The sequence below is a fragment of the Prunus mume genome, linkage group LG8 (genome assembly GCF_029339155.1).
Source record: "Prunus mume cultivar Tortuosa linkage group LG8, ASM2933915v1, whole genome shotgun sequence".
Classification (NCBI taxonomy): domain Eukaryota; kingdom Viridiplantae; phylum Streptophyta; class Magnoliopsida; order Rosales; family Rosaceae; genus Prunus; species Prunus mume.
This window is the reverse complement of record NC_142705.1, coordinates 8,744,938-8,759,001: the sequence shown is the minus strand read 5'-3', so window position 1 is coordinate 8,759,001 and position 14,064 is coordinate 8,744,938. Positions and strand designations below refer to the sequence as shown.

The following is a 14,064-nucleotide window of genomic DNA, read 5'->3' as shown; positions in this document are numbered from 1 at the left end:
AGACACTTCACTTTTTAATGTGCATTTATATCATGTTATTAGTCAGTAATATTGTACCACCACGTCAACTAACTAATAGTACTTCCCTAAATGAGCTTGCTTTCTTAATTTTTATTTTCTTAATCCATGGGCCATTGGGTTGGGTGGCTGTGTGAGTTGGTTTCCGGCGGCTTCTTTGAGTTCTTTCTTTTTTAAAATAAAAAATATATATTTTAAAGTTAAAAACAAAGTATTTCATCCAGCAGTAAAAGAAAATTAATATTTATTTTTAAAAAATGACATATGATATATTTTCAATGAAAACATAGTAATACAGTACAAATCTATAATTTCTTCGGAGTCCTGACGAGATAAGTATTAGATTCAAACATAAATCTAGCAAAAAAAGAAAAAAATTAATTACCGTACCATTTTATATTATATTTATAAGGAAGAAAGTGTTGGTTTCTAAAAATTTCTAGAACCCGCGTTACTTTCTTTAATTTTGTTGTGGCCTCTTCCTCCTTTATAAGAGACACACACGTACACGAATGCGGTAGATAAGAGTTTGCATTTGCTTAGCTTTTGTTTGAGCCTTGAGAAAGAAACTGAAACAAGAGTTATGGTCTTGGTTTTGCTTCCACCCCAAAACCGCCATCGCCATGGAAGCTGGTAGAGGCAAAGCCCGAACCAACACCGTCCTGTCTCGCTTCTTCCTCTCTGGGTTTTACTGCTGGGGCTGGGAGTTCCTCACTGCCCTTCTCCTTTTTAGTTGTCCTAATCCCTCCTCCTCATCCTAAATTCCTAACCAAACTAACCCATTAGTTCAATCAATCCCCAAAACCAAAAGCGGTTGTGGGTTTTGCTAGCTCAATTACATTTGTAACCAAAGTTTTTTTTTTTTCACTTTTTGTGTCCGTGTTATTATATCTTTTTTTTCTTTCTGCATCCATCGGTTGAAGATGGCGCAAAGGTCCGTTCCGGCGCCGTTTTTGACCAAGACGTATCAGTTGGTGGACGATCCGAGCTGGGACGATGTCATCTCGTGGAACGAAAGCGGGACAACGTTTGTTGTTTGGAAGACTGTGGATTTTGCCAGGGATATGTTGCCTAAATATTTCAAGCACAACAATTTCTCAAGCTTCGTCCGCCAGCTTAACACCTATGTGAGTAATTAATTTCCGTTATTTACCTTTTATTTTTGCGAGTACAAAACCAAATTATGTCTTAGAGGATTAGGCGAGTAGTCTACACCAAACGAAATTTAGTGTTATTTATCATCTTAAATTACATTGGTTTGGTTTTTTATTTTATTTTTAAATTTACTGTTTTTACATTTGCGCCAATATATGTTCAATATTACATATTAGTTCCAAAGATGAGATCAAAACTAGAAATTGAAAATTTTCCATAGAGATTCTTATTATTTTTTTAAAAATAGTTGGTGAAGCTTTCTTGGCAATTTAAAAAGGAAAAAGAAAAACGTTGAAAATAATTGCCAATGGTCAATACAATTGTTTATTTGCAACTGGGTATTGGCTGAGCCTTTCCATTTTTTGTTGGTGTTGAAATTGTGACCAGGAATAAAATACAAATAATTATCAATCCATTAACGGGGAAACTGCGACTAAGTATTTTTTTAGATAAGAAAAAAAAAATTATGGTTGATTTTTCTGTAAAAAACATTTATATTAATCAAAGATGACATCAATTATGCAAAATTATTTTATGTAAATTGTAAGATAGTAGGATCTAGAAGAAAGAAAAAAATAAATCGGTTGTGCAACTCAATAATATAAAAAATTGCAAACGTGGCCCATCTGCCTCCATTTTTCCAAATACGACGGCGGAAAATCGAAGTTTCCAAAATTAATCAAATATTCCGTTAACGTGTTAAATTTTAATTATCAATTAACTAAGCGTGCGTTTTGCTTCAATTACAGGGCTTTCGAAAGACGGTGCCGGACCAATGGGAGTTCGCGAACGACAACTTCCGGCGAGGGCAGAAGGAGCTCCTCTCCGAAATCCGTCGCCGGAAATCGGTGACGGCAGGGCCGGGGAAGGCTACTGCCAGCGAGAAATCCGGAGGGCCGTCGACTCCATCGAACTCGGGGGAGGAGATGGCGTCGACTTCGACGTCGTCGCCGGACTCGAAGAACCCGGGGTCGGTGGAGACGGCGGCAATGGGTCAAGCGTCTGATTTGTCGGGCGAGAACGAGAAACTAAAGAAGGAGAACGAGAATTTGAGCTCAGAGCTGGCGCAGACGAAGAAGCAGTGCGACGAGCTCGTGGGTTTCCTGATGGATTACCTGAAAGTGGGGCCCGATCAGATCAATCGCATCATGCGGCAAGGAAGCTATGTGTCCACCCGTGATGAAGATGAAGATGATGCTGATGATGATGATGACGACGACGACGGAAAACAAAAAGAGGGCTTGAAGCTGTTTGGGGTTTGGGTGAAAGGGGACGAGAAGAAGAAGAGTAAGAGAACGGAGCGAGATGAGAAATTTGGGGTTGGTGTTGGTGGGACCTACGCGAAGAAGATGAAGAGAGCGGAATTCGGCGCGCCGATGTTGAAGAGGGGGAAGGTGTGCAACTGAGCTAGCTGAGCAAGCCGAGCTAAGCGGAGCTAGCTGAAAAGGGGGGCTGGCCTGTGCGCCTGCCCGGACGATGTTGAAAGACTTTGTTACTGTAGAAGAAAGAAAAGTTTATGAAGTTTATATTTTACATGTTTATATATGGAAACACCAAACGGTTAAGGTAGTTCCGTAAAGAAGCAATAGACAGAAAAGTTATGGTTGTGTAATATTGTAGTTGAAATAAGGATGAATGGTTTTTGAATTGGAAGTTTGCTTTGCTGTACAAATGCTGCTACTCGGGCTTGTGGAGATCAAAGGGTCTCTGTCTCTCTGCCCTCCATCATTTGAAATTTCATAATCATTTTCCACTTTTCTTGTAAATGAATTCGGATTGATGATTCTAGATTTTTTTTTTTTCTACAAAATGTGAGTAACTAAAGAGGGCATTATTGCCAACGAGGGTTTGTTAAGTTGGTAAAGGTCGTTATCATCCCTATCAAGGTCTAGGTTCGAGTTACACTGCCGACAATTTCTCTTGATGAGTAATTTATAAAAACCGAAAAATGAGCTAAGACTCTCTCTGTAAGTCCTCAAAGAAGCTTTGATATGCTCATTGACCTTGGGATGGGGTAGCCTCCCCTCCCCCTACACATTTTATAATCCAAAGAGGGCATTCTTGAAACTCCAGTTCCAAATGCATATGCAGTATCTTCAAAGACAAGTACTCAGCAAAGTAGAGTTGAATTTTCTATACCTAAAAACAAAAAGGCAACAGAGACCATTACAATTCAAACTCTGTTTTTTATTTTGAGAGAAAACAAACTATAGTAAGAAAGAACCCAAATTACAACAAAAAGTAGCCAAAGTTCAAACTCTCTTTTTCAATTCTATTTTCGCCACAGCTTTCTCAGCAACAAAACAAGGGGTAAAGATTGGAAACGAAGAATACCAGAACAGAGAACTCCGAAAATGAAGCAATTCAGCTCAATATCCAAACCTGGGGTCAAAAATGTAAAGTAAAATTCCATTGTATAAAAAAAAAAATATATTAAAATAAAAACAAGATCACCGATTATTAAGGCAGCAAAGTATTGAATCTGAAAAAAAAAAAACGGTGTCGTCTTAGAGAGGTCGTTGAATTGTGTACAAACGAAAGTGAATTGAACAGGAGATCGGTGGCGGGAAAATAATGGAATAAATATTGGAATTCTAATTAAAGCGTATAGCCGCGCGGCTATAATGTTAAAATATATTAATATTTAAAACGTCTAGCCGCGCGGCTCTACTATTTAAATATGAATATATTTTTAAAAGTATATTTTCGTCCACATAAATATCGCACGAAACTCATAGATTATCACAAAAGTCAATCACCGCTGTGCTGACCACCACTGAACACTGAATGAATGGCTGCTATCTTCCGCCACATTTTACAGACTCCACCACCGCACTCCTCCTCTTTCCCTCGCCCTGCTTCTTCTTCACCTTCATCTACACTTCTCTCAAGGCCCTCCTGCATCCGCGCCGCATCATCTCCCATGGACCTTAACAACCAAGCGAGCAAAATAAAGTTCACAGACTTCCCCTACGTGTCGGCCCCACACAGGAACCTCATGGTTGATCTTGTATCGACGTTAGAGACGCGACTTGGTTCGCAGCTCCTCCCTTGTACCCTCCCTCCTGACGTACAATACTATCAGAACGAGACTGGCACCAACCATGCCTCCCTCCACATCAGATCCGGCCTCGCCTCCTCCCCTGTAATTTTTCTCAAACCCTCTGTTTCTTCTTGTTCTAATTTTTTTTTTTTTTCCACAAACAAAATCATGGGTGATGCATATAATTAATTACCTATGCTACTTAACAATGTGTGGTTATTTGGTGCTAACTTGGACACTTCATTGCAAATTGGGTTTAAAAATGAGTGATTAGCTTTTGACATAAAAGGGATTGTTGGGGTTTTATGAGAGTAAATTGGGTTGATTTCTTTCATTTATGGATCTTTTTTTGGGGTTGGGGCTGAAGTTGGACATCCCTTAAATTTTTAATTGTAAAATGTAATATAACAAGTGTAGTACGTAGAATCTACATCGTCATAAGGCTTGTAGCTCAAGTGATTACGATAATTACACTGCATCCAAAGTCTTGTGTTCGAAAGCACCTCCCTAAATATCAGTTGCATAAAAAAATACTGACTGAATATCGACAATGTAACGAGTACTGCATATTAGTAGCCGGTACGAAACAATCTTTTGCCTAACTCCATATACCAAAAAAGTAAAATAAAACTTAGTATGTATACCTTAGACTTTGCTCTTGAAGTTTGTAGATAAACTTTCTGATTCTTACATGTACACGATCTGGGGATGAATAATTTTATCCTGTTAATTGACATTTATGTTTCAGGTTGATTTCATATTAGGAAGTTGGCTGCACTGTGAGCTACCAACAGGTGGAGCATTGAACATTACAAGCCTCTCATCCTATCTGAACCAGACCACAGATGCACCAAATTTCCTACTTGAGCTCATCCAGAGCAGCCCAACCTCCCTGGTCCTCATCCTTGACTTGCCTCCCAGAAAAGACCTTGTCCTCCACCCTGACTACCTGCAAACATTTTATCAAGACACCCAACTGGACACACCCAGGCAAAGGCTTGACAAACTTGCTGAGGCTAAACCCTACTTCTCTTCATCGCTATACATCCGCAGTGTTGTGTCACCAACAGCCATTTTGGTTCGGATTGAAGCGGAGGCTGATGGGCAGGGACAAAGCCTGGAGGAGATCATAGAGAACCATGTGGGTCCCATTGCAAAGGAGGTGCTGGGAGTTTGGCTGGATAAATGTGCTTGTGGGAAGAGAGAAGTGGAAGAGGATGAGAGGGCTTACCTAAAGAAGAGGGATGATTTGATCAAGAGGAAGACTATTGAGATTGATTTGGGGTCCAATTTTCCTAGATTGTTTGGGCCTGATGCTGCAGATCGAGTATTGGGTGCCATTAAAGAAGTTTATAGGGTATGATCAGATCAAGGATGGGATTAATGTGCTTCATTTGATCAGTGTGGAAGATAACAAATACCAGTGATATGATATTAATAGGAAGGATTTGGCAAAGTCTGATGTGTTTACCTGAGTTTGAAGAAGAGAAAAAAAACAATGAGAATTGTATAAATATTAGCTTGAAATCATCTTCTTTTGGATTGGGCTATGAATACTTGTACAAATAACCACATTTGTTGCCTTTAAAAGATAAATATGGTGCTACAAATATTTTCACTCTTGCCTAAACCATTCCAAGTTCCAATAGTAACTAACCTCATATCATATCACATAAAATCACCCAACACAACTCCAGAGAAGTGACATAACTCATAAGCTTCGTGGTTTGAGCTTCCTCCAAGAGGCAAGCCTGGGAAATTTTTTGGAGATTATTTCGGATCCAATTGAAGTCACAGTGTTTCATTTGTTTATATGTGAGAGAGACCAAACATTAAAGTCTCCACGCATCAAAATTTCGAGATTAATCCAACTGAAATGGTGGTGTTTCATTTCTTTCCACGCGATTTACTTACCATCTCTCTTTTTTTCTTCTTCATTTGTTATAACTTATATATCATTATTCATGAAAATTCGACTAATTTTATGTGGTACCGGCTTGGTTTGGTTGAATCTCTCCCCACAAAGTGATAAAATCCAATGTGTTTTCAACCACAAGGCCCAAAGCCAAGGGCCTGGGTCATGTAGCTTCTAGACTCTGTGGTCCCAACTCTCTCATTTAGCATCTTTTAGGCGCCATTCATGTACATTAAAATCAGATGATAGCCACCTAACGTCCTAACCGTTGAGATTGACATCTCGAGCTTTTTCGGAAATGTATCAAGGACCGACGAGCTGGAGTGGATCCCATTCTAGTACTTCCATGTATGCACCACCGACTTAAGTCCCCACGTGGTTCGGCAGATGTCATGTCCTTGCAAATGGGTGCAGTTGCTTTTAGCCATGACAAATGGGTGAAGTTGCTCTTAGGGTATTCCAACAGTGAAACTCTTGCCATGTGACACTATTCACGGGAATAGTGTATGCCTAAAAAGTAAGACTTTCAGATTGCCATGGCAAAAGGCAAGTACTATTTTATTTTTTATTTTTTCCACAAATTTGTTTACCTAAACAATTAATTTGGAGAATATTTTCGGATGAGATTTTCTGATAAAATATTCGGATAAGATTTTCAGATAAGATTTTCGGTTTCAAATTTCAGATAAATTTTTGTTTCAAATTCATTTAAATTTCATCTAAAATTCAAATTTCAGATAAATTTCATTTGAATTTCAATTTCAAATAAGTTTTTTTTAATATATTTCAATTGCAAAAAAATTGGTTGTCGTTGGATTGGATGAAAAAATCAAATTGGAGAACCCAGATGACGCCACGTGGCAACAGAAAAAAAAAATTCAAATGAGTGGTGACGCCAACCTGGCGTCAGCAATGACATCACCCCGCCAACTAGCCTGAGGCCACCCGACTTCGTGGGTCCCAATTCAAACTCGGACTTGGGCTCCTCGCTAGAACTGGGTTTTTTTTTTTCTCCCCCCAGCCTCTGACTGGGCTTGCCGCTGGAGTTGCTCTAAAAACCTAGAAGTTTCGATGTTTGTTATGTATACAGTTCCATATGCGATTAATGACCCCTAAACAAGTTTGACATGCAAGTGTAGCTATATAAACCAAACCAAACATCAAGTGCAAATCTAATGTCCATGTGATTTTTGCAGTGTGGTAACACTAGAAAAAAAGAAACAAGGAAAACGTGTAGTGCCATAACCCCGTCATCCTCGACGCCAATAATCACTGTAATAGCGCCCAGTCTATTTTGGACCTATTTATTTGTGATTCATTCTTGAGAACTAACCTAACTCATATTTACAAGCGAGTTTGAATTTAAATAAATAAAACATGTTGCATCATTTAATCACCAAAATTTGGTTAAAAAAATTGTAGTATTTAGACCCATCCAATTTGCCTAAGTAGCCGGCAAGCAAGTAGTGTCCACTGAAACTGGATGGCTGAGAATAACTCACATAATCATATTGTCACTATCTGCCTTCTACTCACCCTATATAATTAAGCAGAACCCATCCCTTAGGCCACACTTTTACTCACTGCCTTTTGCTAGCTATCTCAGTCAGAGAGAGTGTCTTCAGATATGAACACTTTTCTTCTCTACTATCCTTTTCTTTTGGCTCTACTCTCATTCATCTTCTTACTTGCACAACAATTGAGATCAAGAAAACCCACACCCAATCTACCTCCAGGCTCTATGGGTTGGCCCTATGTAGGTGAAACCCTGCAACTCTACTCTCAAAACCCAAATGTCTTCTTTGCCACTAGGCAAAACAGGTAATTAATCAAATTCACTACTACTTTCAAGACTGAATTATGATCTTAATAATTCAATTAATTATATAATTAATTTATATGGTGTATATATTTATATATACGTATAGGTATGGAGAAGTTTTCAAGACTCACATACTTGGAAGTCCTTGTGTAATGCTATCTAGCCCAGAGGCAGTGAGGTTTGTGTTGGTGACTCAGGCACACTTGTTTAAACCCACTTACCCTCAAAGTAAAGAAAAATTAATTGGTCCTTCAGCACTTTTCTTTCACCAAAACGACTACCATGCACAAATAAGAAGATTGGTTCAAGCTTCATTGTCCTTGGATGTTACCCGGAACTTGGTCCCAGATATTGAAGCCATTGCCATTTCTGTCTTGGATTCATGGTCTGGAAAAGTTGTTAACACCTTTTATGAATTAAAGAAGGTTGGGCAAAATTTCTTTCTTTCTTTCTTTCTTTTTTGATAAGTTAGCAAAAGTTAACTGTTCGGATAATCTACTTATATTTTCTGTGTTGATATTGTACTTGTGTTATGTTCGAAGCTTGAGGTTTTCGTTTACATTGGAAAGTTTAAAATGACATAAATATAGGGTTTACTCTCAAACTAAATATGAAGTAAAATGCACATGTACATTTAGTGGTTTTTTTTTTCCCTACATAAACTTTTAAACAATTCCATTTTTGGTAAACCTAATTTTTTTACCTCCAACTAATAATAACTTTTTTAATGCCTAATATAATTAACTTGTTATGTTCTTAAACTCAAGGGGTTTTGAATCAATATGCTGCTTTAACTAATGAATTCTTCATTATGTACGGGTGTTTACTCTGCATGATGGCAGTTCACATTTGATGTTGCTGTCTTGTTTATCTTTGGTCACTTGAACAATCACCACCACAAAGAACTGCTCAAGGAAAACTACGACACACTAGACAAAGGTTACAATTCTTTCCCCACAAACCTACCTGGCTCTTCGTACAATAAATCGGTCTTGGTAAGCATAACAATGCCATGATCATGGATTAAGTTTAATTGTATCTTAATCTCTTCAGGAGGTAAACTAATCAAACTAAGTTACTCTCTTTTCTTTTAATGTTTAATATTCTCTTGCTCAATATCTTTTGTGGGGGGATGGGAATCTAAATTCATTTGTAAAGGCAAGGAGAAGAATAAGCTTAATTGTTAGTGAGATAATAAAGGAGAGAGAGGAAAAGAGTTTGGTGCAGAGAGATCTATTGGGCAGCCTACTGAACTTCAAGGATGAGAAGGGACAAACATTAACGCACAATCAAATCGTGGACAACATCATCGGGGTAATGTTTGCAGCTCAGGACACCACAGCCAGTCTCCTAACTTGGATGATCAAATACATTCACGATGACTCAAACACTCGAGAAGCTATCCAGGTCAGAATTTATAGCATGCATGGCCCTATTTTTGTGACAAAACTTATTTAGTACCAATCCCATGGAACGTTAATGGGAAATTAGCGTTAATATAGATTGAGCAGAAGGCCATTTTTGAGTCAAATGATGGAGGAAACCATATGCTGAGTTGGGCTCAGACTAGAAATATGCCCCTTACCAGCAGGGTAAGTAGAATTTGACAAATTCATGTGCGTACTTTTCGAGAAAATCTTGGCTTCTTATTCGTTTTTACCGAGAAAATCTTGGCTTCTTATTCACTATATATATATATATATATATATATAGTGATTTGCATGTACTGAGGTCACTTTAAATGAGAAGCTTTGTATGATATCTCAGGCTATAAAGGAGAGCTTGAGGATGGCAAGCATCATCTCTTTCACCTTTAGAGAAGCAGTCGAAGATGTTAAATATAAAGGTAGGCTTAGAATCTGGTAAACTTTTATGAATTTCTGAGGGTATTTGCCTGTACCTAAAAAACTGAAGAAACAAGAAAAAACTGGCAAGAGTTTAATTACCATGCACGTACACGAATCATTGAAGCTTTGAAAAGGACAGTAAAAGTGCTTAACACTGTTGGTGACTGACAGTACATATATAGATGACATTGCCTGGAAAGGGAAAGATTCCAACTCAATTATTCAGGAAAATTAAGTATAGAAACAAAATTAAAACATGGCACACGAGCCCCACTCTAATAAAGTCCTTTCCCAACCCTATTAGTACATGGGCACATTATTTCTCATGCATGGCATGCTAAAACTCTGGAGTAGTGAAATTAATTTTAATAAAAAAAAATACTTTACCTTACAGAAAAAGAAAAAAAGAAACAAAACAGATGAAAAACCCTATAAAATAGTACGTACGTTAACTTAGTTGAGTTTGCCGTGTACAACAGGATACTTAATCCCAAAGGGATGGAAAGTACTGCCTTTGTTCCGTAACATTCATCACAATCCTGATTTTTTCGTTGATCCGCATAAATTCAATCCATCAAGATTTGAGGTATGAAAGATTTGAGAGATATAACCTAATTGCCATTTAATCCCTAGCTTTATCTCTTCTGTTCTCTTTCATAATATCCTGTTTGAATGTAAGAGAAAAACTAATTCATGAGCTTCTATTTGACTGCATGAAGCTTGGAATAAAACCCAACACATTCATGCCATTTGGCAATGGACTTCATACGTGCCCAGGAAATGAAGTTGCCAAGCTACAAATGCTCATTTTTATCCACCATCTTGTTAACAAGTTCAGGTAACGTAAATCAAATCATGAATTAAGAAGAGAACTGCACATTTGTACTTGGTTTAATTAATTAATAAAAAATTAATGCTGCAATTAATTAATATTATATATTGACAAGAGATGGTATTGATCCGGTGCAGGTGGGAAGTAGTAGGGTCCGGTGGGGTTCATTATGACCCATTTCCAATACCTCAGCGAGGACTTCCTGCCAAGTTTTGGAAAGAAACATGCACCCAAGGACACCCAAAAATTACTCCAAGGAAGGACATCAAAAGCGGGAGGAAAGCAAGCTGAAGTAGCCTTAAAAAGGCCCAATGTTTTAGCACTATCAAAATCTTCACCAAATTGTCTATGAAATATAAACTTGTGAATTTCTACATCATATTCTTCCCTTTATAAAATGGCATGGCACCCCTTTATCCACATATGTAGTGGTGCAAACTGGTCACCATCTTGTTACATAAGTGAAAATTGTTATATATCCTGTAATTGTTACATATGTTCTAGCTAGATTGTTATAAATATATATATATATATATCATGTAAATGTTTCTTTTCTTTGTTTTTATACCACTTTAGTTGTACGATGTTACCATCACACTGAAAATTACGTATCTTCCTAAGCACTTTATAAATGAGTACTTAAGTTGACACCCAACTCGAAGGTTAAAAATCTCATTTTGATGCTTAAAAATTAAGAAAATAAATAAATAAAAATAAATTCTTCAAACCAAAAAATTAAAAACTGACTGGACCTCCATGTCATCGAGGGGACAGCCGTACCCTCCTTCCTAACAGTCCACACTCCCACTCCTTTCCCTGCCTTAACTAACCATATTGTGCATATTACTAGTGTGGCGATAACACCGCATAATCGCTTTTCAATAACTAAAAGTGCTTTCAACGAAATAAAACTAGTTATTGTAATATTTGGTTGAAATTGACGAAAAGGGCATAACACCAAAAAAAAAAAAAAAAAAAAAAAATTATAACTCAAATAATAAAAATTATCCAGTTTCAACGTTTGCTTCCCTACATTTATGGTGTGTTTACTAATAAAAATTATCATGTATTTACTTCACATCAGTGAATTAAAAAAGTAAGTGAAACTCACATAAAATTAGGAATTGAATTCCTGATTTTGGAGGAATTCAATTCTTGGGTGTGAGATGATATTCTAATTCCTGGAGAACTAACTCATTAGGAAATTATTATTTTTTACCCATTATATTCTCATACAATTTTAAAATTTTCCATCTACTTTAACCCAACACAAGGACATTTTGGTAATTATAACCACATCTACCTCAATTCTATATGGTTTAGTATAACTTCAATAGGAATTCGGAATCTAACTGTCATCAATCTATATAGTTTAGTAAACAACTTCAATAGGAATCCGAAATCTAATTTTCCTCAATCTAACCTGTCATTAATTCAATTTCTCCTAATCTGACTACGGATTAGTTGAGCATGAAACTGGGCCTTATTTGACATTAACTAATCAAGCCCAATCTGACTCAGTATAAAAACCCCTAAAACATTCATGTCCTTTCCCAAATTTGATTTACAAAACAAACAGAGAGCTTCTAAGCTTGTGGGGAAAGGAAGATCAAATTCATCCAGAGAAACTTTCTTCGACTTTCTTACTTAACGCGTCGATAAATGGTAAGCTTCTCAATACAATTTCCAGCTGAAAATTTTCAATCTTTTTCATTTTTCATGCAATATGTGTTCAATCTTATTTTGGGAATTGCATACTTAACGATGTGAATGAGTGTCTTGAGAGATTGATGCGAATTCGAAAAGAAAGATCTGGGAATTTGAAGTAAAGAAATTTTGGGTCTTGGGTATGGCTTTAACTGGCTTAGTTCTTTGAATTTTGGTATTGGGTGAAATAGGCAAGCCTTTACAGAGGGGCCTCTAGGAAAGAAAAACCCAGAGGGAGACATCATGGGTTACCTACACAAAAGAGACAAGAGATCAAGGAAGCGTTCGAGTTATTCGACACCGATGGCTCAGGTAATGCAAATTTGGGATTTTGATTAAGGTTCTAAGGTTATTATACTGTTCAACTTTTGGTTTTTGGTTTTGACCATGTTGTTGTGTTGTGTTGTTTAGGCACCATTGATGCCAAGGAGCTCAATGTTGCCATGAGGTATGAATTCTTGTCTTTTTCACCGTGGATTAATTGTCTAAATGCTTACAACTGATTTTATATTTTGTTTATGACACAGGGCTCTCGGTTTCGAGATGACAGAAGAGGTAACTTAGATTATCCACCCATGTAAACTCGCTTGTTAAACTTGTTCGTGTGTGTTGTGTTTTGAATGTGAGTGTGTTTGAGAAACCACTCCCATAATATTTAGATATAATTCAGATGTGTGGTTTTGCCAAAATTCGACCTAGATATCTTTTGCCATTTGTTTTGCTTGGACTCTATCTTCTTGTCTTCCTGATAATTTGTTGATTTCAACACTTTAATCCTTCCATTCTTGTTTATGCTATCTAGAACTTCATCCTTAAATTTTTATTGCAAGTTCTTAAGTGAACATCGTCAGCACTTGAATTTCTTGAACTTATGTATTTGGTACATTGACTGAATTGCCAACATGTCGATCTGTTGTTTCATTGCAGCAAATCACTCAAATGATTGCAGATGTTGACAAGGATGGCAGTGGTGCTATTGACTTTGATGAGTTTGTGCACATGATGACAGCCAAAATTGGGGAACGGGACACAAAGGAGGAGCTCATGAAAGCCTTCCATCTCATCGACCAAGATAACAATGTATTGGTTTGCTTTCTAAATATTACATTTCTTTCAGTTTATAGTACTTTGAATATTGGATTTGTTTCAATCTGTCAATACCTAATGCCATTTTTTTTTTCCACATTTTAATTTAGGGAAAGATATCTGCTTCGGACATTAAAAATATTGCAAAGGATCTGGGGGAGAACTTCAATGATAGAGAGATCCAAGAGATGATTGAGGAAGCAGACCGAGATCGTGCGTGCTTAAATATAACCTTTATTTTTTTTTAATGCCTCAAAATTTATCATTTTGCTAATCCAAAGGTTATGACTTGAAATGTACAGGTGATGGAGAAGTTAATGCTGAGGAGTTCATCAGGATGATGAAGAGAACAGCATATGGGTTTTAGAACTGGAAAGGTTTTAGCCTTCTGCAGGATGTTGAGAGCCTGATCCGATGCAGAATTATTATGTATTTTACAGCTATAAGCAAACACCTTTCTTTGTTTCACTTTGACATGCTTCTGTAGAATGATAATCTTAGACACAACATGGTGCCTAGTGTAGTGTGGTGGTGGTACATGTCTGTAAAATTTTAAATATTTGAAAGTATGAAAAGTACCGTCATGGTTGATGGTATCGTTATTATTACTTCTTTTGTGACAAATGGAAAAGATTTCAT

At 37.1% G+C, this 14,064-nt stretch overlaps 4 protein-coding genes and 1 long non-coding RNA gene across 6 annotated transcripts; 4 read left to right on the top strand and 1 right to left on the bottom strand.

The window, feature by feature from the left end:
• The first annotated feature begins 524 nt into the window (after positions 1 to 524).
• HSF4 (heat shock factor 4) lies at positions 525 to 2,845 on the top strand. The gene is made up of 2 exons (XM_008243234.3): positions 525 to 1,145; positions 1,923 to 2,845. Exons 1-2 carry the CDS (start codon positions 942 to 944, stop codon positions 2,577 to 2,579), a joined length of 861 nt encoding a protein of 286 aa, XP_008241456.2. The 5' UTR covers positions 525 to 941; the 3' UTR covers positions 2,580 to 2,845.
• Positions 2,846 to 3,902: 1,057 nt separating this feature from the next.
• Positions 3,903 to 5,766, top strand: ACD2 (accelerated cell death 2 (ACD2)). The gene is made up of 2 exons (XM_008243233.2): positions 3,903 to 4,318; positions 4,965 to 5,766. Exons 1-2 carry the CDS (start codon positions 3,965 to 3,967, stop codon positions 5,577 to 5,579), a joined length of 969 nt encoding a protein of 322 aa, XP_008241455.2. The 5' UTR covers positions 3,903 to 3,964; the 3' UTR covers positions 5,580 to 5,766.
• On the bottom strand, positions 5,442 to 6,111 carry LOC148914660 (uncharacterized). The gene is made up of 2 exons (XR_016122974.1): positions 5,874 to 6,111; positions 5,442 to 5,687 (listed from the first exon to the last, which is right to left on the bottom strand). It is a non-coding gene; the product is annotated as an uncharacterized LOC148914660 (long non-coding RNA).
• Positions 6,112 to 7,706: 1,595 nt separating this feature from the next.
• On the top strand, positions 7,707 to 11,197 carry LOC107881722 (abscisic acid 8'-hydroxylase 4-like). Of its 2 annotated transcripts, XM_016796192.2 has the most exons (9): positions 7,707 to 7,952; positions 8,060 to 8,378; positions 8,796 to 8,948; positions 9,112 to 9,360; positions 9,456 to 9,545; positions 9,721 to 9,799; positions 10,280 to 10,386; positions 10,520 to 10,638; positions 10,770 to 11,197. In XM_016796192.2, the coding sequence occupies exons 1-9, from the start codon at positions 7,759 to 7,761 to the stop codon at positions 10,921 to 10,923; spliced, it is 1,464 nt and encodes a 487-aa protein (XP_016651678.2). In that variant the 5' UTR covers positions 7,707 to 7,758; the 3' UTR covers positions 10,924 to 11,197. The 2 variants fall into 2 exon arrangements, with proteins under 2 accessions (XP_016651678.2, XP_088899692.1); XM_089043566.1 differs by lacking the exon at positions 9,456 to 9,545.
• Positions 11,198 to 12,143: 946 nt separating this feature from the next.
• LOC103339880 (putative calcium-binding protein CML13) lies at positions 12,144 to 14,033 on the top strand. The gene is made up of 7 exons (XM_089043567.1): positions 12,144 to 12,297; positions 12,531 to 12,651; positions 12,751 to 12,787; positions 12,867 to 12,894; positions 13,267 to 13,419; positions 13,536 to 13,638; positions 13,728 to 14,033. The coding sequence occupies exons 1-7, from the start codon at positions 12,295 to 12,297 to the stop codon at positions 13,790 to 13,792; spliced, it is 510 nt and encodes a 169-aa protein (XP_088899693.1). The 5' UTR covers positions 12,144 to 12,294; the 3' UTR covers positions 13,793 to 14,033.
• The last annotated feature ends 31 nt before the right edge of the window (positions 14,034 to 14,064 follow it).